The 25,860-nt window shown below is 37.1% G+C and overlaps 1 protein-coding gene across 3 annotated transcripts in view; it reads left to right on the plus strand.

Moving 5' to 3' along the window:
- Positions 1-25,860, plus strand: part of LOC149830485 (Tetratricopeptide repeat (TPR)-like superfamily protein) — a 101,305-nt gene that overhangs the window by 19,737 nt on the left and 55,708 nt on the right. For all 3 annotated transcript variants that reach the window (XM_090016550.1, XM_090016552.1, XM_090016551.1), the window contains 5 exons: positions 15,059-15,178; positions 15,248-15,379; positions 15,468-15,565; positions 15,632-15,755; positions 15,840-15,956. In XM_090016550.1, coding sequence (XP_089872676.1) covers positions 15,059-15,178; positions 15,248-15,379; positions 15,468-15,565; positions 15,632-15,755; positions 15,840-15,956 — 591 coding nt within the window. The remainder of the gene's footprint in view (positions 1-15,058; positions 15,179-15,247; positions 15,380-15,467; positions 15,566-15,631; positions 15,756-15,839; positions 15,957-25,860) is intronic.

Here is a 25,860-nt window from a genome sequence, read left to right on the forward strand (position 1 = left end):
GCTAAATAATGGGGAGAGGGCAACAACTCATGAATAATAATAGTTTAACTTTATGATTGAATTTTTTCATATTAGTCCCTGCGTTATATATATTTCTAGAAATGGCCCTATCATTTAACCAATCCTCCCAAAACGATCCCTGAGGATAGATCCCATAAATGTAGGTTACACAAACCATTAACCTTTTCCCAAATTGCCAATCTACCCTTAAAAATCGAATGCAATTTTTTTATTAATTTTTTTTCAATTCTTTCCTGTGGTTCCAAAAGGATTCTGGATATATTAGTGTTTGAAAACTCAGTGAGTTGGGAGTTAACTTGTATGGGGTTGAATCAGGCGGATCAGTTCGGTGACTTAGCTGGGTTTTGTTAACTTTTAATTTTATATAAGAATTGTTTATTACTGGTTATATAAATAGCAAAGCTACAAAATGACATGATTACTTATAAAATCAAGAAATAAGTCAAATAACATCATTTTAAGCTACAACTAAGCTACATTTATTCATCAATAATAAAGTGAACTAATCTAGTGCATAATTGTATATTGTTCAAGATCAAGGATCAAAACTAAAAAACCAACAAAAAAAACAATACTCTTCACATATTAAGAATATCAATTGATAAAAGAAAAACACTTGCAAGATAAATATCAAATGTAATGTGTGTGTGTCTCTCTCTCTCTATATAGTTATGCCCAGTTTGACTAAGCTGGTAAAAACTATGACTTGCCCAAGTCGCAGTATTTCTGGGCCTAGTCTTACCTAGTTTTGCTGGTTCTCGGGTTCATTCACCCCAGTAAAGGAATGAGCAGAGTCAAACAAGTCATTGAGTCGAGTCACCCGGTTTTAGAACATTGGGATATATATACCAAAAGCTTAATGATTGGCTGATTTATAAAGCAGTAGAGAGTGTGGAACAAGGAGTGACACCCTTAGAAACCAAAATAGGATACAACAACCAAATTTGATCATGGATTTGAACATGATGGCTGGATGGCAGAGCTGCAACTGAAAAACTTGGCTTTAGCCTCACACTTTCTGAATTGAAAAAAAGTAGTAGAAAAGAAAACCAACATCATGGCCAAGCATGAATATTTGAAATTTTTTCTTTTTTCTTTTTTCTTTTCACTTTCTTTCCTTTTCAAAACTTCCGTTGATCAAATATTTGAACATGATTCATACACGATGACAATGCCACAATAAAAAGAAGGCAGCTTGTGGATATCATAGTCACAAATATAGGCAATATTTTGAAAATATAGCAATAATATAGCTGTAAATTCATAAAACAATATTAAAAGCAAAATATCCTGATATTTTGAAAATCTTAAAAATTTGTATATGTTGCGATAATATCACAATATTATGAGTTACCTTTTGCTTTTTTACTTCTTTTCTATATGTTAACTACATTTTTCTTCTTTCTTTTATATTTTCTACTTATTTCTTTTGTTATATGTGCATTTTGTTACCCATACATGCTATTTTTCTTACTTATTTCTTTTTTTTTGTTATATTTATATTTTTTTAAGCACCGAGTTTTTCCAAATATTTATCAACTAAACCTATATTATTGCAAGAAATTACCTTGGCGAGATATGGCTGAGACTGATATTTGTGACTATGGTGTGTATACAAAGCTTTATGAATCAATGGTCCATTAGACCAGGAAAGTCAAAACTTTTGATATGAATAATCAAATAGCAAAGAATTTGAATACAATGGCTGATTTTCCAGTGGTCTCCAAAAGTGTTCTAGATTTTTCTGGTGGGTCTCCAAAAGCTTAATGGATTTGGATTTCTTGATTGGGTGGATCTGCGGAAGCACTTAGATTTGAGCATCCTTCTGCATCCATGGTTATACTGTTAAAATAGAGTATGTGTATGGATCTTGATCCAGATCCATACGCACGTCAATCCTTTTAACTATGCAGCTGACGTCTTTCTTATTAATGACATTTATGTAATATGAATGTTATGGTGTGATATTTTAGTCCCCATTGTAAAAGCCTTTTAAATGTAAAGAGATTAGGGCTTGGAGGCTGAGTTTTACGTCTGCCGCCCCAGCCATCGTGCATCTCCCTCTCTCCCTTTTCTCTGTTTCCTGTGCAGGCTAAATGGACACCTCACGATATCTCATATGGTATCAGAGCCTCGGTTGCGGAACCCTACCAGAAGCATATTCAACGAGATCTGAAGAAGCAAGTTTTAATTCATCTTTGTTTATTCTTCTTCTTCCCTCTTTTTTGTTTCCTCTTTGATTTCTTTTTCTTAAACTTCTGCCGTGAATACTCGTTCACTCTTCTTCTTCATAGTATTCTTCATTATCAACATCATCAGCCTCTCCTTCTTCACCATTAACGACTGCAGCTTCTTCTTCACCATCAACGACTACATCAACGACGTCATCAATGTCATCCATCAACGACTGCAACCTCTGTGATTGCAGCTTCTTCCTCCTCTTTATTCTTTTTCTTTCTGTGGGTTTCTCTTTCTGCAATAAATTTTAATTCTGAATTTGTTAGCTTCGTGCTATCCGATTCTTTTTTTTTTCTAAGTCAAATAAATTCTGGCTGAAATCTCCATCTCAATCTAAGTTGTGAATGTTTTGCTTCCCATATTGCTGAAGTTTTTTTTATTGCTGGACGTTCATATCAGTTTTTTTGTTGTTGTCGTAATCTAGCATTCACCATTATATCAGATTTTCACAAACTTGTCTTGTTGTCCTTCCTCTTTTTCAATCAACAATAAAATTAGGGCTTTCTGTGCAACGTCTATAGGCAGAGTGTAACAACTTACAATCTCAATTCTGAAACTAAAAAAAAAAGGGATTTCCTTTCAAGGTATTGGTTGCACATTATTTCATTCACCATTATTTCATTCGTCTTGTTTGCTCATTCGTTGTTCCATTGATATGGATTACTCCTCGTCATCCGGTCCCTCTGCAAATTTCTTGAATCAGCTCGTTACAGAAAAACTTACTCATTCTAACTTCTTGACATGGAAGAGACAAATACTTCCGTTTATACGGAGTCAGGATCTCGATGAACATCTGGATGGTTTTGTTCCTGTACCACCACAGCTTATTTTGCAGGAAACCAAGGATGAGAAGGGTGACACAATTACTAAATCTGTTAAGAATCCAGAGTATACAGCTTGGAGGAAGCGGGATCAATCTTTGGTTGCTTATATTATGTCAACACTCTCTCAAGAAGTGTTGACTACTCTTTCAGATGATTGCACTGCGACAAATCTATGGAGTAAGCTGTCTCAGACATACTCTCAGATATCAGAAGCCCGAGTTATGTACTTAAAAAATGAGTTTCAAAGTTTGAAAAAAGGCTCCATGACAGTTATGGAATACATAGGCCGCTTAAAGAGTATTACTGACCAATTGGCTGTTTTTGGAAGTGCTATTTTAAGATAAAGATAAAGTACAACTCCTTAATAGATTGAACCCTGATTTTGACATGTTTACCACAACTTTGTCATGTCTTCCCCACTTGCCCAACTTTGACGACCTTCAAGCGAAACTTCTCCAGCATGAGATGATTATGAAACAAAGGGCAGAAGGAAATGAATCAGCTCGTTCTCATTCAGTTTTGGCCATGGACACTTCTGTAGGTTTTGGACGAGGGAATGGAGGGCATCAAGGAGGCAGAGACCGAGGACGTTTTGGGCAAGGAGGACGTGGTATCTTGCCTACACCTAATATTTTGGGTGTTTTTATTGCAGGGAATCAGAGGAGAGTGCCCACTTGTTTCTTATGTAACAAAAGAGGACATATGAAAGCTGATTGTTGGTTTAATCTACAGAATAAGGGAAAAATAAACAAAATTGAGAATAAATCAGCTACTACTGTGGACACGAAAGCGCCATCTACAAATGTGCAACACAGATGACGATCAAGCAAAATGAACAAGGAGAATGGTATGTTGATTCCGGTGCTGCCACACATGTCACAGGTAATGCGGGTAAGTTATCTCACTTATTACCTTATCTTGAAAAAGGTAGTATAGTTACGGGAGATGGAACTTCTCACTCCATTAGTCATACCGGCAATGCACATATTCCTATGTCAAAGTTCTCACTTCACTTGTCCAATGTCCTTCTTACTCCTAATATTAAAAAGAACATTGTTTCTGTAGCTAAACGTGTTGACGATATGAATTCTCCAGTCGAATTTACTCCCTCTTCTGTTTATGTTAAGGATCTACGAATGAAGGAGACGTTTGCGAAGGGGGAGCGACGAGAAAACATGTACGTCTTCAAGGAGATTCACTCAGTTCCAGTTCTCCAGTTGAAGCTATCCAAACATTCTTCAGTGTCTTCGTCTTCAGAGTCTTTGTCTTTCACTCCATTGTAAGTTTTTAATTCAGCTCATTGTAATAAGCCACATATATGGCACAATCACTTGGGACATTGTAGTTGGGGTTTCATTGAAAGTCTTGTATCTGATGGTCTTCTTCTAGAGTCTAGTTTATGTTCCTTTTTAGAGAATAAAAAATGTTCATCTTGTGAACTCTGCAAAAGTCATGGTCTTCCTTTTCTTATTATTAATAAAAGAGCTTCAAAGCCATTTGACCTATTCCTTCTCTTTCTGGCAGTCGTTACTATGTTATCTTTACTGATTTTTATTCCCGCTATACTTGGATATATTTCTTGAAACACAAGCATGAAGTTTTCCAGATATTTCGGGAATTTCATTCAATGGTCAAAACAAAATTTTCCTGTGATATTGTGGATTTACAATGTGATGGTGGAGGTGAGTATTCATCGAACGAGTTTATTGCCTTTCTTCGGGATAAAGGAATAAGTCGACAGGTTTCTTGCCCCCATACCTCTCAACAAAATGGGGTTGCAGAGAGGAAACACATGCATATTGTCGAAAGTGCGATGAGCATGTTACATGACAGCAATGTGCTCATTAGTCTCTGGACAGAAGTTTTTCACACATTTGTTCATGTCATAAATCGCCTTCCTATGGTACTTCTGGATCGTAAATCTCATTATATTTTATTTGGGCAACATCCATCTTATGATGAGCTGCGTGCTTTTGGTTGTGCATGTTATGTGCATATTGATTCATCTTTGCGAAATAAATTTCAGGACAAGGCCGCTAAGTGCAGATTTGTTGGGTATGCGGATGAGTACAAAGGCTATCGATGCTATGACCCTACTACAAAACGTATTACGACCTCCATGAACGTTTTTTATGAGCAAAATTTTCAGATCAATGACTCCAAAAAGTTGCCATCTCGAGAAGTAGAGGTATATGATCCATGGATAAGCGCAAATCTTTTTGCCAATACAGGAGAGACATGTCAGGCGACTTGTCCTTCCTTCGACTTGAGTAGGGAGTTGGGTGACTCACAGATGCATGTCGAGCCATCTTCAGTTGAGCCACCTCCAGTTGCACACTTCTCTCGACAGATATACACTAGAAGGGACAAAAATACAGGACCGAAGGATATGGAAATCATCTCTAATGCTCTGGCTCAAAGGCCGTCACGCATCAGGCATCATATTCAGCGATAGGTGAGTTATGAGACCTTCTCTATTGATTTTCAGTTGTTTTTGTCTCAGCTCACAAAGTAGAATGAACCTACTTGCTTTTATCAAGCTCTTCAATCCCATCATTGGATTGAGGAAATGAAAGCTCTTCATGAGTGCCATACTTGGGAAATAGTACCTCGACAAGAAGGAAAGAATGCAGTTGGCTCAAAATGGGTTTATAAAACAAAATATAAGCCCGAATGAAGTCTTGACAGATATAAGGCACGTCTTGTTGCTCGGGGATTCACACAACAATCTGGTAAAGATTACGATGAAACCTTTAGTCTAGTAGTCAAAATGAGCACAATTCGTGTCATCATATCCTTAGCAGTCGACCGAGGATGGAAACTTAGCCAGATGGATGTTAAAAATGCATTCTTGCATGGAAATTTAAAGGAGGAAGTATATATGGAGCAACCTTCTGGGTATGCCGAGAAGGATCCTACTGCCTGAGTGTGCAAGCTAAGGAAATCTCTGTATGGGTTGAAACGTGCGTCTCGTTCTTGGTTTGAAAGTTTCTCCATGCAAATTCAAGGCATTGGTTTCAGAAGATGCTCTCTGGACCACTCGTTCTTTATTTACCAGAAGACAGGCATCGTTACACTTCTTCTTATATATGTTGATGACATTGTGATGACTGGGAGTTCAGATAATCATGTGCAAGACGTGAAGCGGTTTTTGATGAAAACTTTCAAGATGAAAGATTTAGGGAAGTTGAGGTACTTCCTTGGTGTGGAGGTTGACAGACAAAAAGACACGTTAACACTCATGCAACAAAAATACACTCTTGATCTTCTGGAAAGAGCTCAGATGATGAATTGCAAACCAGTCAACACTTCGAGTGTATTACATCAAAGGCTGAGTTCTGAAGATGGCCACCTTTGTTTCAACCATACAACGTATAGAAGCCTTGTAGGGATGCTGTAGTATTTGACCTTTACCAGACCTGATATCGTTTATGCTGTCAATTAGGTATCCCAGTTTATGCTTGCTCAAACGGAAGGTCATATGGAAGTTGTGAAGCGCATTCTACTCTATTTAAAAGGAACTATAGGAGACAAACTTGTTTATCGCAAGAACGATAACCTACATAAAGGACATGAACTCATCACTTATACAGATGCAAATTGGGCAGGGGATCCATATGATAGATGATCTGTCTCTGGATATTGTGTATATATTGGACACAATTTAATGTCTTGGAGCAGTAAAAAACAAAACCAGTGGCACGATCGAGTACAGAGGCTGAATACAGGTCGATGGCTGCATGCACGACAGAAGTTACATGGATTAGACATTTATTGAGTGATCTTGGGGAGACAATTATTCGATCATTTCTTTTATGCGACAGTCAAAGCTCAATAAACATTGCGTGTAATCCTATTCAGCATAGCTGAACGAAGCATATTGAGATTGATCAACATTTTATACGGCAGAAAGTCGAGATGAAAGAGATAGAACTACGTCATGTTTGAACAAAAGATCAAGTGACAGACTTGTTTACCAAAGGATTAACAACACGTCAATTTTGGCTATTGAAGAGCAAGTTGTACATGCTCCAAAATCATGTACAACTTGAGGGAGGGTGTTAAAATAGAGCATGCGTATGGATATGGATCCCACGTCAATCCTTTTAACTATGCAGCTGACGTCTTTCTCATTAATGGTATTTATGTAATATGAATGTTATGGTGTGATATTTTAGTCTCCATTGTAAAAGCCTTTTAAATGTAAAGAGATTAGGGCTTGGAGGCTGAGTTTTACGTCTGCCGCCCCAGCCATTCTGCATCTCCCTCTCTCCCTTTTCTCTGTTTCCTGTCCAGGCTGAACGGACCCCTCACGATATCTCATATATACTGCGCTCAAATGTGGCAGTTGAGGATGGTTTTGAGTTATGTGAAGGACTTTTGTTGGTTCATCATGGGAAAATGGTTACCAGTTTATGATTATTGGAGTTTGATACATGTGCTTGATGGATCTAGATTAGCAAATTTATAAGTTTCATATGGAGAACATGCTGACATGACAGGTGCTGTAATTGATGCCATTATGATGTTTGAAATGATGCCAGTGAGCACATGATTTGTTGGGGAACATGGTGGAGAAAGTGAGAGACGACCTCATATTTGAGGGTTTTATATTTATGAAAGAGACTTTCATATGGATCAGAGTAATTATTTATTGCCATCACAGTAATTTGCTCTGGTTAGTCTTTAACCATAGTTCACTTAATGGCTCTCAACAGTTAGGATGCATTTATACTAAATGGTAGGGACATTTTTGGGAGTAGCTATAAGGCAGGGACTAATTTGCCTTTTGCCTATAGGGACCGATATGGAGAAAACCTTCTATAATTTTATAGTTGAGAAAGAATGTTAACTTAGATCACATGTTTATTATACTAACATATACTGATTTTCAGAGACAAAGTTTAGTAAATTTTAGATGTAATAATATAATATTATATGACAAGTTTGATCTTTTTTAGTTTTAATTCTAAAAATAAATTTGTTTCATTTATTTAGTACTTCCTAATCACTTTTGGCGTCCTGCTTCATATGGTCTTAAAAAGCTCACTTTTTTGTTTTTTGATTCTTGCATTGCTTGCTGAATCTACTTTTTGGCAACTTTGGTATGGAATACCATTGACAAGTAAGTAGCAAAAGCCATAAATGGAACCTGTGGGTGAGAACACTCCATGAAAATCAATGTAGGTTTGAGATCAAAATTTAAAAGCCGTGTCCTTTACACGGTGATATGATGAAACCATTAACAAGGGGTATTCTTGAAAAGAGCCATGCACTAGCAAATAGATGTCTACTATGTTACAATGCCATCGGAAAATCCACTCATCCCTTTGTGCACGTGAATGGTTTTAAAAATTTTAATGGCGAGCAAACAGCCACAGAGTAATGATGACTAGGGGGCAGGTTGAACTGCAATGACCTCTATATGAAGTTGTGGATTAAGAAGGGTGAAAAATGTTTTTTGTGGTCGGACTCAATTTTGTTGTGCATAGGCAAGGGTTCCCTCACTTTGTTGGACGGGTGGGGGTAAAGAAGTTAGTCCAAGACCATAAAATTAGGTTAGCCACTTGGAACATAGGGTCTTTAACTGGTAAGTTGGTAGAGTTAGTAGATGTTATGTGTAGGAGAAAGATTGATATTTTATGTCTTCAAGAGACCAAATGGGTAGGTGAGAAAGCTAAAGTGATAGAACCTTGGGGATATAAGATTTGGTATACAGGAATAAATAGGAATAGGAATGGAGTAGGGATTGTTATGAGTCGTCAGTTTATAGATAATGTAGTTGAGGTCCGTAGGAAGGGTGATAGAATTTTACTTATTAAATTAGTATTAGGTACGGATATTATTAATATTATTAGTGTTTATGCACCTCAAGTAGGTTTAGATGATTCCATTAAGCATCAATTTTGGGAAGATTTAGATAGAGTAGTACAAGAGACATCTTATGGAGAAAAGCTTTTCATCGGCGGTGACCTTAATGGACATGTAGGCATTAGTAGGGATGGATTTGAGAATATCCATGGAGGCTATGGTATAGGAGAAAGAAATGAAAGTGGAGAAAGGATTTTAGATTTTTGTTTGTCCTATGATATGATCTTAGCAAACACTTGGTTTAGGAAGAGGGAGTCTCACCTAGTAACATTTAAAAGTGGGGTTAATACGAGTCAGATAGATTTTTTCCTACTTAGAAAGAGAGATAGGGGTTGTTGCATCGATTGTAAGGTTATACAAGGAGAGTGTAGCTACACAACATAGAGTCTTAATTTTAGATCTTAGAATTAGACAATGCCGCAAAAGGGATAGACATAGGATAGATCCTAGAATTAAGTGGTGGGCACTGAAAGGAGCTAAACAAGGAATGTTTGTAGAGCAGGTAGTTAAGGAAGTTGATTGGTGTCTCGAGGAGGATTCAGAATCAATGTGGAATAAGATAGCGGGTGGTATGAGAAAAGTAGCTAAGGAGGTATTGGGTGAGTCTAAAGGCGGTGCACCACTAGGTAAGGATACATCATGGTGGAACGAGGATGTCAAATTAGCTATTAAGGTTAAAAGAGAGTGTTATAGAAATCTAAGTAAGAGTCGTGATAATGAGAATTTGGAGAAGTATATGATAGCAAAGAAGGAAGCTAAAAAAGTTGTTCGAAACGCGAGGGCTAAGGTATATAAGGAGGTTTATGACAAGTTGGATACCAAAGAAGGCGAGAAGGATATTTATAGGCTTGCAAAGATGAGAGATAGGAAATCGAAGGATTTGGGTATGGTTAGATGTATCAAAGATGAAACGCAAAGGGTTTTAGTCAAAGATGAGGAGATTAAGGAGAGATGGAAAGATTATTTTGATAAGCTATTTAATGATAGTCATGCTCAAGATCTTGGAGACTTCTCCATTCCTTTTCATGAGATAAATCGTGATTTCATGCGCAAGATTCAAAAGAAAGAAATTGCAGAGGCTTTGAAGAAAATGAAATCAAGAAGGGCAGTTGGCCCAGATGGTATACCTATCGAGGCTTGGAAATGCTTGGGAGAGAAAGGTTTAGAATGGTTGACAAATCTTTTTAACTTGATTTGGCGAACAAATAAGATGCCTAATGAGTGGAGGAAGAGTACTTTGGTGCCTTTATATAAGAATAAGGGTGATATATAAGATTGCACAAACTATCGTGGTATAAAACTCATGAGTCATACTATGAAACTTTGGGAGAGGGTGATTGAGTCTAGGTTGAGGAAGGTTGTCATGATATCGGAGAATCAATTTGGTTTTATGCCTGGAAGATCAACCATGGAAGCTATACATCTTCTTAGACAACTTATTGAAAGATATAGAGAGAGGAACAAAGATTTACATATGGTTTTTATTGATTTAGAGAAGGCATACGATAGAGTACCTAGGGACGTTCTCTGGTGGACAATGATGAAGAAAGGTGTTTCTCTCAAGTACATTAGTATAATTAAAGATATGTATGAAGGAGTAGTAACCAATGTCCGCACTTGTGGAGGGGTGACAACCAATTTTCCGATAACGGTTGGGTTACATCAAGGATGATCTGCTTTAAGCCCTTTCTTATTTGCAATAGTGATGGATGAGCTTACGAGATCAATTCAAGAAAATGTACCGTGGTGTATGTTGTTTGCTGATGATATTGTTTTGATTGATGAGTCTAGAGCTGGGGTTAATGCTAAGTTAGAATTATGGAGACAGACATTGGAAGCTAGAGGTTTTAAGTTGAGTGAGAGTAAGACTGAATATATGGAATGTCGGTTTAGTAAGCAACGAAGTAGTGATGGGAGTGTAGTGAAGCTTGGTGAGCAAGATATACCGGTGAATGATTATTTCAATTATTTGGGATCCATCATTCAAAAGTATGGAGAAATTGATGGAGATGTAAATCATAGGATAAAGGTTGGGTGGATGAAATGGAAAAGTGCTACTGGAGTGCTGTGCGATCGTAGAATGCCATTGCGGTTGAAGGGAAAGTTTTATAGGACGACTATTAGACCCGCTTTACTATATAGTACGGAATGTTGGGCTGCCAAGAGACATCATATTCAAAAAATGAGTGTAGCTGAGATGCGGATGCTTAGATGGATGTGTGGAAATACAATAAAAGATAAGATTCGGAACGAAGAGATACGTAAGAAGGTAGGTGTTGCACCCATTGAAAATAAGATGCGAGAGAATCGTTTACGGTGGTTTGGACATATTCGGCGAAGGCCTAATGATGCTCCAGTTAGAAGGTTGGAGAAATGGGAAAATATATTAGTTAAAAGAGGTCGGGGTAGGCCTAGGAAGACTTGGATGGAGATGATAGGAAAGGATATGAATGCTTTGAACCTCACCGAGGACATGGCGTTGGATAGAAATGATTGGAGGAAAAGGATTCATGTGGAAGACCCAAAATGAATTTCTTTTTTGGTTCATATCGCTGACCCCAATTGTTTTGGGATGAAGGCGTAGTTGTTGTTGTTGTTGTTGTATAGACAATTATTTTGAATATTCATCATATGTTTGTTTTCCTCAAAAAAGAATAAGATTATAGAGTGCACCTTTTTGTCTTCATAGTATGAGGATACTTGCTAGCTGAACACTCCAAGGAAGGGGTTTGTTCCAAGGTTGCCACACTAGGAAGCGAAATCGGGAAACGATACGGGAAGCGGAAGCGAGAAGCAATGCATTTTAAAATATATAGGAAGCGAGAAGCAAGGAATAAAAAACAAAGAAATATAAGAATTGAATGAGAATCAAAATAAAACAAATAAAAACTAAAATAAAAGTGACTAATATTAAATTTCATGAGTTTTTAGTGTAAGACTTAATTTTTTAACAAAATCTAAAAATGATGACTACCAATTTAGCGAAAGCACATGGACGTGAGTGAGAAGAGTCAGAGAAAACACATAAAAAGCATGAAAAGTTGAGTAAGAGAACATATAATAAGAATAAATGAAGTGTGTGGAGAGCATAGGAGAAGTGTGGGGGAATCGAGGTTCTCATCAAGTTTCGGAAGCGAGGAGTATTGTGCTTCCGAAGCGAGTTTCCGGGAAGCGAGCTTCCCACCTATCTAAGAAGCTTCCGGTAACTCTGGTTTGTTCTGCTTCTTATGTGCTATTGTAGCATTTGCGTGTTTTTCATTTTTTTATATTTTTTGGTTGGTGGCTGGTTGGCAACCACTTCTATCTTGAAGGGGTTTGTTCTTCTTCTTGTGTGATATTGTAGCATTTGCGTGTTTTTCAAATTTTTATATTTTTTGGTTAGTGGCTGGTTGCCAATCATTTCTATCTTGCACTTTTGGTGAAGTTTTCTTCTGATGTTCTTGAAAGAAAGCACACATGATCAACTTATCAGGTAAAAGTGTGCCAGTGATAATGTTCATGATATAATACTACTAATTCTAAAATCTAGGAAAGATTAATCATCATCAATTTTGGCGTAGTCCATCATTTCATCTGCTTTCTCATGGTCATGAAACAACCTCCTCCTTCAGTTTAATCAAATTCACCTTTTTCTCTTTTCTTGAACCTTTTTTATATATTTGTTTGCGTAATTTGGGGCTTGGTTGAGTTTTTCTTTGGAAATTTCAAATTTCTGTGCACATTCATGCTTGCTGTACAATATTTTAGCCTTTCTGGCCCATCTTGATTCTTCTTTATGGTTTTATCACTTAAATGCACTCTGAATATTTGAGAAATCTTGTTTGATTTCTGATTACTCAAAATGTGTTTCTTGTTGTCTTTTTCCTAGATATTTTATCATTTTTTTTGGAACTTGACCACTCTCTAGCCGTTGGAACTAGTCCAATGACTAGAGAGGGAGAGCTCCTTATGAGCTCTCCTCAATCTCTTTGTATAAATAGGGGTGCATCCCCTAATGTAAACTACTTCTCTTCAGTGCTTATTAAGCATTTGTTCTCATAAATAAAGTGTGTTATTTATTTTATGTTTTTCCATTTATACCCTTTTATGGGTCTTGTCTAAAGTATCTTTTAGATACTTATGAGAGATTCAAGTGCATTCGTGGAAGACTACCATTTCATTACATAGTCCGCCTAGTCCTCGACTAGTTTTTTTAGGGATCTACTGACTAGGCACCGGTCAATGCTTTGACTACATATCAATTTGGTACAATTGAGTGGACCAATCTCAACCTATGTCACATGGACGTTCGTCTGGACATGGATATGATGACACTGGACATTAAGTATGAGGTTTGGACATGGGAACACATGTTTTAAATGTTTATTAAATATATGTGATTCTATATTTTTTTATACATAAAATATATTAATTATTAGATAATATTCTTTGTCAATATAAATACATACTAAGGATGAACTCAATTATTAATAAAAAACACAAAAACAAACTTTGAAAAGGCTGAAGCATAAGTTTTTTGAGAGAATATGCACTCGATGTCTAATACATATTGTAGTGTCATGTCAAATAAATACATGACCCTGTTTAACATGCTACCGTAAAATGGATTTGGATGTTATAGATGGATTTGTTGTTGTTTATTTAGTACTTCAAATGACTCAGATGTCAAGTATCCATTTTCTGACCACCTCATGATGGTGGAATCTGGGTGATTCATTTTTGTCCTTTGCATTTAAATCTTTGTTTGGAGACGGACATAGCATGCATCTATGTAAGACACTCCATGCTCAGTGAACCATGACAAGCCTGTCTATCTTTGATCTGATCTACTCGAAAGTTGAAAATGTATGAGCATATAGCACTTGTGTGTGTGTGTGTGTGTGTGTGTGTGTGTGTGTGTGTGTGTGTGTGTGTGTGTGTGTGTGTGTTGTTTGGGGGGGTGGAGGGTTGTGGATGCTGCTAATATGCGTGGCCTTTAGTGAACTTTAACAAGCTTAATGCAATTTTTTTCTCCATCAACTTTTATAAAACCACATTAGCTCTTTAATTATCACCATCAAGCACATCTTAGTAAATTTATTGAGCACACTTTAAAAGATGTCTTAAATGCTCAAAGTGCAATGAATAAGTGCACCCTTTATTTTTGTCAAATGACTCAGTTACCCTAATTAACGGGACCATGATTGTATTTCAAATTTGTTAGGGACTAAGTTATGTGGTGAATTTGTTTGACATCCGTGAAAAATTAAGGATGTTAAGAAGGTTTATATCCAGATGCCCTTTGCAAATTGCTCTTTTGGACATGTTTTAACCATTGATATGGTGCATCTTGCGGCTATTGGTTTGGGTGGGACACTGTCATTGGACAATGGCAAGGTTCACTGTAAGTGTTATAGCCTATGCATGATTATCACTTCAAACTGCACTCCTTGTGTCAAATGTGGAACTTCTGTTTACATTTATACCTGTGTCTTATCCTGCAAGCATTTATATTTCATAGTTCATACTATGTTTCTTATCATAGGGAAGAGATTGTGGATATTGGCAGCATCATACACAAGCACCCATGGCTGTAACTCTGCAACTCTCTTTTGGAAAATATCTGTGTCATACCAGCTTACTGTGTTTCATCATGTGCTTTCACCCTTGTGATATAGATTATTGTTGGTCTAACTGTTTTTGGCTTGGTGCATCCAACAATGCAGGATACCATACGATATAGCTGCTCTAACTGTCTTGTGTTTATGCATCCAACAATCTAGGAATCATGTTTTTCTTTTCTTATGGCCAACCTCTTTTGTCATGTTGTGGCTTCCTAAGAACATACTGACAATTTCTTGCTGTCTTCCATGGTTATTAATGTTTTTGTGTCTAGATGAGATTCTTGTAATTTTTTTTTTCAAACTTGAGGTTCAATTATTTAAAAGTAGTTTTTTTTGTTGCAGAAAACTGGATCCCCTTTGTGGTTGTGAAAGAACATACTGAATTTCTTGCTGTCTTTCATGGTTATAATCATTTTTGTATCTAGATCAGATTGTTATAAATATATACTTTTTCAAACTTAAAGTTCAATTGTTTAAAAGAAAATTTGTGGTTTGCTGCAGAAAACTGGGTCCTCTGGACAAAGAAATGCTACACGGTGTGGTATCTGGTGGGCAGAATTGCTAAAAACCAGGGGACAATTTAAGGATGCTGCAAATGTGTATTCTCGCATTTCCAATGAGGTAATAATAGACAATGGAACTGGGCTATAGATTTGACGAGATTAATAATTTACATGTCATGTTTCCTAGGAACCTAGTTTACATGCAGCAGTTATCCTTGAGCAAGCTTCTTACTGCTACCTCTGCGCAAATCCACCTATGTTGCGCAAGTATGGATTTCATTGCATTCTTGCTGGTAACCAATATAATATTTGTGATCAGGTATTTCTAGATGATATCCATGTACCTAGCAGTGTTGATTATTGTGTGATGTCGAAGACTCATGTTTTTTAGTCATTTTCCATTCCAGAGGCAACTTGCAATTCGGGCATACTGTAGTGCTCTTTCTGTGTACAGGAAATATGCGTGGAGTTATATCCATGATCATGTTCATTATAACCTTGGGAGGTAAGTGCTTTTCACATGCACAACTTGCATATCCATATGCATCTTTTTCACCTAATCCTATTGCAGGTGGTATGCCGTTGTTGGGATCTATGATGCGGCTGTGCAACATATGTTGGAGGTTCTTGCATGTACTCATCAGTCTCTGGCAACCCAGAAATTGTTTCTTGGTGACTTTCTCCATATTGTCCAGGTGATATCGTGTGCTCTCTTAGCTTTACTCATTTACTTATCTAGTAGTTACCAAATGTTCTTATGCCTCTGTTTTTTACTGCAGGAACTTCAAAAACTTGGAAAGAAATTTGACGTAAATAGGCTAGAACTGCCTTCCATCAACCTAAGCTCGTTAAAAATCTCACATGAGGATCATCGGACTTATGCATCACCTTCTGCTGTAAGTTGATCTCTTTTTCCGTCCTTGCTTGTAGTGCTCTGTGAAGGAAGATTTTCTGAGAGAAGCAATTATTACCAGTGCATTTGGAGACTGACTTGAGTTAAAAGGAAAACTATTCAGACGTTGATTTGTGCCTTTCTCTTGTTTGTTCAGTTATTGCATTGCTGTTCTGGAAATTTTTTTAAGATTTTTGGTGGGGAAATGCTTCCTCATGTTCCCCTTCTCTCTACTTGGTTCTTAGCCTGTTTCTAGTCTCTTTATTTATACTTTGTTACATATACTGCTGGCAATGAAAAGTAATTAGCCTTCTGTTTGATGATGTGAGAACTGCTTCTATTTGATTATTTACCGTTGCCATAAGCATAGAAGTTTAATCCATATTTTAAGTGATGTTTATCTACATTTGAATAGCCAAGTATATAAATAGTCTTGTTCAATCTGATGAAGGCTGTCATCAGATCTATTTCACATGACAGAAGAAAAGGAAGAATATGAAGCTTCTGTTATAAGACTTTAATACTTATGTTTGGGACTCCATAGCTGTATCACGTAGACCCTTCCCTTTCAGGATAGAAAATTTGGGGTGTTACAAAGAGAGCTATTTTGTCAAGGTCAAGTGGTGTTGACCCAAGTTGACTCGGTCCAAGTCATCTAGGTTCGAGCTCACCCAAGTTGGCTCAATTTAGGTTAAGTGGGTTTGATCCAAGTAGGCTAGTCAACAAGAAAAGAAGCAAAGATGAGAGAGTTGACCTGGCAATGTAACACCCCAAATTTTGTATCCTGAAAATCGTGATTTTTTTTCTTTGAAATACTTTTATAAAATTGCAGCGGAAAACTAAATGGGATAAAAACTGAACGAGTTACTTCCCGATTACATTCACATTCATGCATGCATTTAATTCAGAAAGTTAAACATTTATAAATCAAATAAAAGTCCATTACATCTCCAAATTTAATAATAATAGTCTATTTAAAAATTTAAATTAAATGATCAGAGTCTTGAGTATTTAAAAATACTCGCAGTCCAGGTATTTGGGTTACTAAACCCCAGTTTGGCCTACGAGAGTGAGACACATGAAATAATGACCACTGCAATAATGATAAACCTCCAAACCCATTCCGGATCGATCTTTACTCTGGAGAAGGTAGATGGTACAACCTCGAGTGATTTCGATTGTATTTGGGAACAAAAGTTTTCCAGGGTCTCCACTCACATGTAGGTTTTGAGGAGGTTGGGACTATCAAACATGTCCTAGGTGATAGATCCCCCAACTACTGCAGCTAGTTCACGATGCATCTTATATCGTTTTGCCTTGGCAGGGATTTCTTTCGGTCACTGATTGCCGGCTTTGGGTCTGCTCAGTCAGACACTCAGGTTAAAATACCTAAAAATAATATACCCCCGGATGCTTCGGCTGTATGCAATGTTGTGCTCCCCCACATACCAGGGTGGATAGTAAATATCGAAACAAAGACCTTTAAATTACACAGTTTGAGATAAAAATATGCCCTTATAATACAAACAATTAAGTATGTTCCTTTTACGTATTTTGGTCATACTTTCTGTGGAATAGCTCATTATAAATGAACTGTGACACTTTAATATTCTGAATTACTTGAAATTAGTAGACTTATCAGACTATCGAAAGTTTGACCCTTTAATGGGATTTTGTTTAGGTATAGGTCATAAGACGTAGTGAATGCAACAAGGCAGGAGCAACATCGAGGACCATCACTCTCCGGAGGATCCAGGGCCTAGCATGAGATTTTGTTTATAAAATTTTGTTTTCTAAGTTTTGCATTTTGAACATTTTGTACATTTTGATAATGATGATGTAAATAGTATTTTGGTTTTACTCTGATAATGCTTAGTGTTGATTCACCCTTGTGGCTTGCCCAAAATTTTTGAAACCCAGATACGACATTAAATCATTTTTCGCTATCAATATTGAAAAAATAAGTCTTCAAAATTTTTGGGTTATAAATTTCGGGGCGTCACACAGATTGGTATCAGAGACCTAGTATGGAAAGTCTGGTTCAAGATCCGTCCTGCTACCGACATTACACTGTAAGTTTTTGCTTAAGTTTATATACATAAAATACACATTGGAAATTCCCTTATACACTCCTCCGATCCCAAGACGCACGAGAAACACAAGAACATATCTAAAATAATTCTATGGATACAAGGAGGATTATAGGAGTGGTTGTTTTGGAGTCAGCTTATTGAACTCCAAATAGATAGTTGGCTTTTTGGATATTATCAACCAACCCAACTGGTGTATTTGTATTTATGGTTATATATGAATGTTATTGTGTATTTGATCTTTGGCATATCGTTCTTATGCATATATTGTTGGTTCAAAGATAAATCACCGAACTAGGAGGGATCTACCTGATGATTGGACCAAACAACGAGGGTTCATCATGGAGACCCTCAATAACCTGGCAGGTGTCGTAGGTCAGCAGGTAGAAGCCATGCAAACCATGAACGGTAGCTTGCAACAGGTTAACCAGAATCGACAAAACCCGTGCCATGAGATCTCGTATAATTATTTCACGGATCTTCATCCTCCATCCTTTACCTGAAAGGAGGATCCAGATACTGCAAAAGAATGGATCCAAGCAGCCAGGAAAATATTTCAGGTACTTAGAGTGAAGAAAGGAAAGTAACCTTTGGTGCTTACCAATTAAAAGAAGATGCCAAGAGCTAGTGGGAAACAATTTGTGAAATCCGCTTCACACCTGATCAGTTGCAGGCCCTGACATGGGCCTAGTTCTCATATGCCGTCCTTGATACAGACTTCCCCCTACATGCAAAGGACAGAAAGAAACAAGAGTTCTTGGAACTCAAACAAGGAAGATCGAGTGTGGTGGAGTACACGACCCGATTTAGACATTTAGAAAAATATTGTCCTCGTACCTACATCATCGATGAGTCTCGTGCCTGAAAATATGTGCTCAGACTTCATAACAGACTGAGGTCTAGAATTCTGGAAAGTAGGCCCCTGAACCTCAACCCGGTTATCGAAATGACCACACTATTGCATGAGGACTAGGAATCTTCCGGGAAGTTCCCATCAAACAAACCATCACAACAATCTCAAGGCTATAAGATCTGGCCTCAAAAGAAGGATAATGGAAAGAAGTCTGCTTCTCCTGCCAAGAGGCTGAGGCAACAAACCAGAAATAGGTTGTAACAATGACAACAACAGCCGATTGAGACATGCCCAACATGCAATCGCAACCATCCTGGACGACCGTGTTATCAAGAGATTGGTGGCTGCTTATATTGTGGCAAGAAGGGCCGCTTCATCAAAGATTGCCGCAATAGGATGGCAAATGAGCAAAGAAAGGGTGCTGATAGATCCAGGCCCCAGCCACAACCCCAACTGCAGAAGCAACAACAAAGACAAGCAACAACTGGTCGCGTATAAGCTACCACGGTTGAACAACTCACCAAGGGCGACTTGGTGCAAGGTACCGTACTAGTCGCTAACCAAGCAACACTGGTTTTATTTGATTGCGGTGCCATACATTCATTTATTTCTATAGAATTCTTTAAACTGTTATGTGTACCCACTGAATTTCTGAGTCATGATCTAGAGGTATATACCCCATTGGGGATAAAGAAATATGCGTAAACCATGTACCCAACATAGACATAATATTAGATGGGTAGAGTCTGCCTGCCAATGTAATCCTACTCGGTATGACAGAGTACAACATCATCTTGGGTATGAATTGATTATATAAGTATCATGCCAGGAAGGGAAAATAGTGTTGTCTCAACCTGAATTTTCTAGGGTAGAATTTTGATTATCTAGACCTATTTTGAAGAAGCGAATAGTATCCTCGATGAAGGCTCAAAGATACTTGAAGAAAGGCTGCACAACATTCATCATTAATGTTGCACTAATAGATCCAGCGACAATATCAATTGAAAGTTTAGATGTGGTGTCTCAACCTGAATTTTCTAGGGTAGAATTTTGATTATCTAGACCTATTTTGAAGAAGCGAATAGTATCCTCGATGAAGGCTCAAAGATACTTGAAGAAAGGCTGCACAACATTCATCATTAATGTTGCACTAATAGATCCAGCGACAATATCAATTGAAAGTTTAGATGTGGTGTCTCAACCTGAATTTTCTAGGGTAGAATTTTGATTATCTAGACCTATTTTGAAGAAGCGAATAGTATCCTCGATGAAGGCTCAAAGATACTTGAAGAAAGGCTGCACAACATTCATCATTAATGTTGCACTAATAGATCCAGCGACAATATCAATTGAAAGTTTAGATGTGGTTCAAGAGTTTCCGGATGTTTTTCCTGAGAAGTTGCCAGAACCCCTTCCTCACCACGAGGTTTATTTTAGTATCGATTTATTTCCTGATACTGTTTCAATATCCAAAGCACCCTCTAGGATGGTGCCAACGAAGCTTGAAGAATTGAAAAAACAATTGCTAGAGCTAATGGAGCAAGGTTTCATCAGGCCAAGTGTATCGCCTTGGTGAGCGCCTATGTTATTTGTGAAATGAAATGGGGATCTTCGAAACACGAGCTTTGATTAACAAGAGCAAGTGTCAAGAATGACACTAAAGCATAACACTTAAAAAGGGTATAACTGGAAACAAAATAAAAATAAAAATGTATTCTTTATTGATATGAAAAACCAATTGCTTAAGAAGCATTGGAGTAAAATACAAGAGGGGCTGCACCCCTTTATATACACAGCTGAAAGAGGACTCAATAGAGCTGTTGGGCACAGTCCAACAGCTCTATTTAGAGCTGTTGGAATGTGTCAGTCCAACAGCTCTATTGCTAGTCAAGTCTGGACAGGACTTGACTAGCAACAGTCATTCTAGTTCAAACTGAACTAGATGACATAAAGACAAAAAATAAAAATAAAGGAAAAAAAATACAGAAAAGAAAGAAATTAAAAATGTATTTATATATATATATAATAATATAATATTATTATATATACATATATGTACAGTTTTACATTTTAACACTCCCCCTCAAACTTACGGTACAATGAGCGAAAGTTTGTCTAAGAGAAAGTGAAATCGGGGAGCAGCGAGAGGCTTTGTAAAGAGGTCTGCTAACTGATATTCTGAAGTGACATATGGCAGATCAATTATCCCGTGTAGATATTCCTCTCTGACGTAGTGACAATCCATTTCGATGTGTTTGGTGCGTTCGTGGAATGTTCTGTTACTGGCAATGTGGATCGCACTTTTGTTGTCACAACACATTTGTGAAGCCTTTGTTGCTTCAACTCCCATGTCAGCAAGCAGTCGTCGGAGCCAAACTACTTCCATGGTCGTGGTTGCCATGGCTCTGTATTCAGCTTCGGTGGATGAGAGAGATACCTTCTGCTGCTTTTTACACCTCCACGAGATTAATGATTCCCCTAAAAAGACACAAAAGCCAGTTGTTGAGTGTCTGTTATTGGGATCACCTCCCCAATCAGCATCAGTATATGCAATTAAATCAAGAGAAGAGGAGGAAGATAAGAAAAGTCCTCGTGAAAGAGAGGACTTGATGTATCTGATAATACGCATGACTGCTCCCATATGAACAGAAGTAGGAGCATGTTGAAATTGACTTGCTGTATGAACAACATGTGCTATATCTGGTCTGGTAATGGATAGATAGGAAAGTGCCCCGACAAGCTGTCTGTAAGAAGTAGGGTCTGCAAGAAGTTCTCCATCATCAATCTTCATTTTAACATTAACAACTTCTGGAGTGTCAACTTTCTTATCATCAGTAATACCAGACCTGAAAACAATATCAAAAGCTAATTTAGTCTGAGATAATAAATATCCTCTAGGAGAATAAGCAACTTCAATGCCTAAAAAATATCTCAACAAGCCCAAATCAGTCATTTCAAAATGAGATTTAAGACGTGTTTTGATTGTTTCAACTCCCTGTTTATCGCTTCCGGTGATGATCATATCATCCACATAGAGAAGAAGCACAATGATCCCTGCATCAGAATTCTTAATAAACAAAGCAGTGTCAGTTAAACAGAATTGAAAACCAATATCAATCATAACACGACTAAACCTATCATACCAAGCTTTTGGTGCTTGTTTAAGTCCATAAAGAGCTTTTTCTAAGCGAAGGACTTTACCCTTAGGAATACTTAGACCAGGAGGGGGTTTCATATATACTTCTTCAACTAGCTTTCCATTTAAAAAAGCATTTTTGACATCCATTTGAAAAATAGACCATTTTTTGATAGAAGCTAAGGCAATTAAGGTTCAGACAGTAGTCATACGAGCCACCAGAGCAAAGGTTTCTTCATAATCAATCCCATATTCTTGGGCATAACCTTTGGCTACTAAACGGGCTTTATATCTTTCAAGAGTACCATCACTCTTGGTTTTAATTTTATAAACCCATCGACATCCTATAGTTTTCTTCCCTGGAGGAAGATCTTGAATATTCCATGTAGAAGCCTTTTCAAGTGCATCTAATTCAACTTTCATGGCTTCTATCCATTTGATATCATTTTTAGCTTGAAAATATGTGGATGGTTCTTCATATGAGTGAATTAATGCAATAACTGCCCTATATGTGGGTGAGAAAGACTCGTATGATACAAACTTTTCTGGAGGCCTCGAGATTCGGGATGATTGTCTAGTTGGAATGTTAGAATATTTCTCAAGTGCACATGGAGTATTAGACTCTTGTCGCCTGGAATATTGAATACTAGTATCTCTATGAACTTCTTCATTTTCAACATTAAGATCAATAATTCTTGGATCATCATCAAAGTTACAATCAATCATATTCATCAGATGTTGATGTTAGATCTAGCAAAAAGGAGTACTCAGTGACGTCTTTTAATTTTCTAAAATCAAAGAAGCTCTCCTTTTCAAGAAAGGAAACATTTCTAGACACATATAGTTTATTATTTTTGAAGTCAAAACATCTATAACCTTTCTGGTTTTCAGCATATCCTAAAAAGGCACAGGGAATCGCACGAGGGGAAAGTTTATCATTTTTGTCAGTAAATATGAAACATTTGCACCCAAATATTCTTAATCTAGAGTAGTCTGGAGAAATGTTCATAAGTTTTTCAATGAGAGTGATATTTTGTAACGAAGAAGATGGCATCCTATTAATGAGATAGGTGGCAGTTAAGGCAGCTTCTGCCCAAAAGTCTTTAGGGACTTGATTTGCTATTAATAAAGTTTTAGTGGTTTCCATAATATGGCGATGTTTTCGTTCTGCCAGTCCATTTTGTTGAGGTGTATAAGGACAAGATCTTTGATGTGTGATGCCATGCAATTTAAGATAATTTTGAAAATCTGTGGATAAAAACTCTCCCCCTGAATCTGTGCGAAAAATAGTAATATCATTTTGAAATTTGTTTTTAACCATATTATGAAAAGTTTGAAAGTATGAAAATACTTCAGACTTATGTTTGAGAAAGTACATCCACGTATGTCGGGAGAAATCATCGACAAAAATAACATAGTAAACAAATCCTCCTTTAGAAATTACTGGTGCAGGACCCCAAACATCCGAGTGTATTATTCAAGTGGTCTTGAAGAGAAAAAGGTTCTGTTCTGAAATGGTAATCTTTTCATTTTGCCGAGAATACAATCTTTACAATCAAATGATTCAGAGTTACAAAATTTCCCTAGATTTGGAAAATGTTGGATTTTGGCTATATGTGGGTGACCAAGTCTCTTATGCCACAGTTCCAACTCTATTTTTTGAATATTATAACAAAAAGCTTTCTTCGGCATTTCCAAAAAATCCATGTAATAGAGTCCTCCTTCTCTATGGCCTTCCCCAATCAGCTTGCCTGACTGGCGATCCTGTACCCAACAACCATGAGAAGAAAAAGAAATATTACACCCATAATCAGAAATTTGAGATACAGATAAAAGATTTAAATTTAATTTGGGAACATGTCTAATTTCTGGAATAAAAAAATTTTTTGTTTTATAAATTTTTTCAAAATCTCCTATTCCTTCTATTTCAAGAGAAGTCCCATCAGCAGTAAAGACCTTTGACACACTTGTTTTATTTTTAACACATTTGGATAGACTTTGATTATTTGGGGTCATATGAAAAGATGCACCAGAGTCAAGAAGCCAAGAAATTTTACCTAAATCAGAAAAAGATGAGGCTGCTGCGCCGGTTGAAGCTTCAGATGAGGAAGAGGCACCTTTGATGAGAGGCTGAAGGATCTCCATTAGTTGGGCCAGGGAAACTGGTGCATCCTGATCTTTAGGCTCCGATCCAGCAATTGCAGCTCTTTTTTCTCTCAGCTCCTTAAGTTTGGGACATTGTGGCCTGTAGTGTCCCGGTTCATGACAGTGATGACAAATAACTTTCTTCTTATCATAGTCACCATTTTGTCGGTTAAAGTGAGGAGGCCTATATGATCGAACATGATTCCCTGATCTAGACACGGCTAAAACAGAATCATCTTCAATTTTTAAAGAACCTTTTCGGAGACGATTTTCTTCCATTGTTAACTCTTCAATAGTTTCAACAATAGAAGGAATTTTTCCCCGGTGAAGTAGGGCCGATTTAGTGGTTTCAAATTCCGGCCTTAATCCAGTGATAAACTGGTAAAAATGTTCAACATCGAGTTGTTTCTGACGAAGCTCGATGTCTTCGGCACAATGCCACTTTGGTTCTAAAAGGGAAAGTTCTTCCCAAAGTTCGGACAACCCATTGTAATATTCACGAATAGTTTTGTCTCCTTGTGTCATCATTCGAACTTTTTCTTGGAGGTTGCACACGTGTGCAATATCTTTAAGGGAATACATATTCTTAAGGTATTCCCATGCCTTATCGGCATGATCAAATTTGGCAAGACTTGAGCATTTTTTAATGTCAACGCTATTGATAAGCCATGACATTATCTTCGCATGAGATATTCTCCATTCTTTCCATTTCTTCTCGTATGAGGCAATAGCCTTGATTTTCTCTTCTTCCGATAGAGGGACGTCTTTATCTCCCTCCTTTTTAGTAAGAGATAGCTTAGGTTCCGAATCGGAACCATCCACAATCCCCCATAAGCCTTTTCCCCATATATGGTGCTTCATGATTGAAGCCCATGTTACATAGTTCGTATCGCTTAGTTTCATAGGCATGATGGTGACTTTATCATTGTCATCCATCGATTACAAGGAGAGAAAGAATAGGGATAGAAGAGAAACAAGAAGGAAAATGAGAAAGAAAGAAAAAAAAACAATACAACAAGATGTGAAATCTTTTCCAATGAAGTGATAAAACACTTCTCTTCAAGTGGCGAACACTTTTGCAAACGGGCACGGAAACCGAGGCAGCTTTTCCTCAAGATTTAGTACTTCCGCGGCTCTGATACCATGAAATGAAATGGGGATCTTTGAAACACGAGCTTTGATTAACAAGAGCAAGTGTCAAGAATGACACTAAAGCATAACCCTTAAAAAGGGTATAACTGGAAACAAAATAAAAATAAAAATGTATTCTTTATTGATATGAAAAACCAATTGCTTAAGAAGCATTGGAGTGAAATACAAGAGGGGCTGCACCCCTTTATATACACAGCTGAAAGAGGACTCAATAGAGCTATTGGGCACAGTCCAACAGCTCTATTTAGAGCTGTTGGAATGTGTCAGTCCAAGTCAGTCCAACAGCTCTATTGCTAGTCAAGTCTGGACAGGACTTGACTAGCAACAGTCATTCTAGTTCAAACTGAACTAGATGACATAAAGACAAAAAATAAAAATAAAGGAAAAAAAATACAGAAAAGAAAGAAATTAAAAATGTATTTATATATATATATAATAATATAATATTATTATATATACATATATGTACAGTTTTACATTTTAACAATTTGTAAAGAAGAAAGATGGATCATTACATTTATGCATCGATTAT

Source organism: Nuphar pumila, chromosome 8, assembly GCF_984573655.1.
Source record: "Nuphar pumila chromosome 8, dmNupPumi1.hap1.1, whole genome shotgun sequence".
NCBI classification, from domain to species: domain Eukaryota; kingdom Viridiplantae; phylum Streptophyta; class Magnoliopsida; order Nymphaeales; family Nymphaeaceae; genus Nuphar; species Nuphar pumila.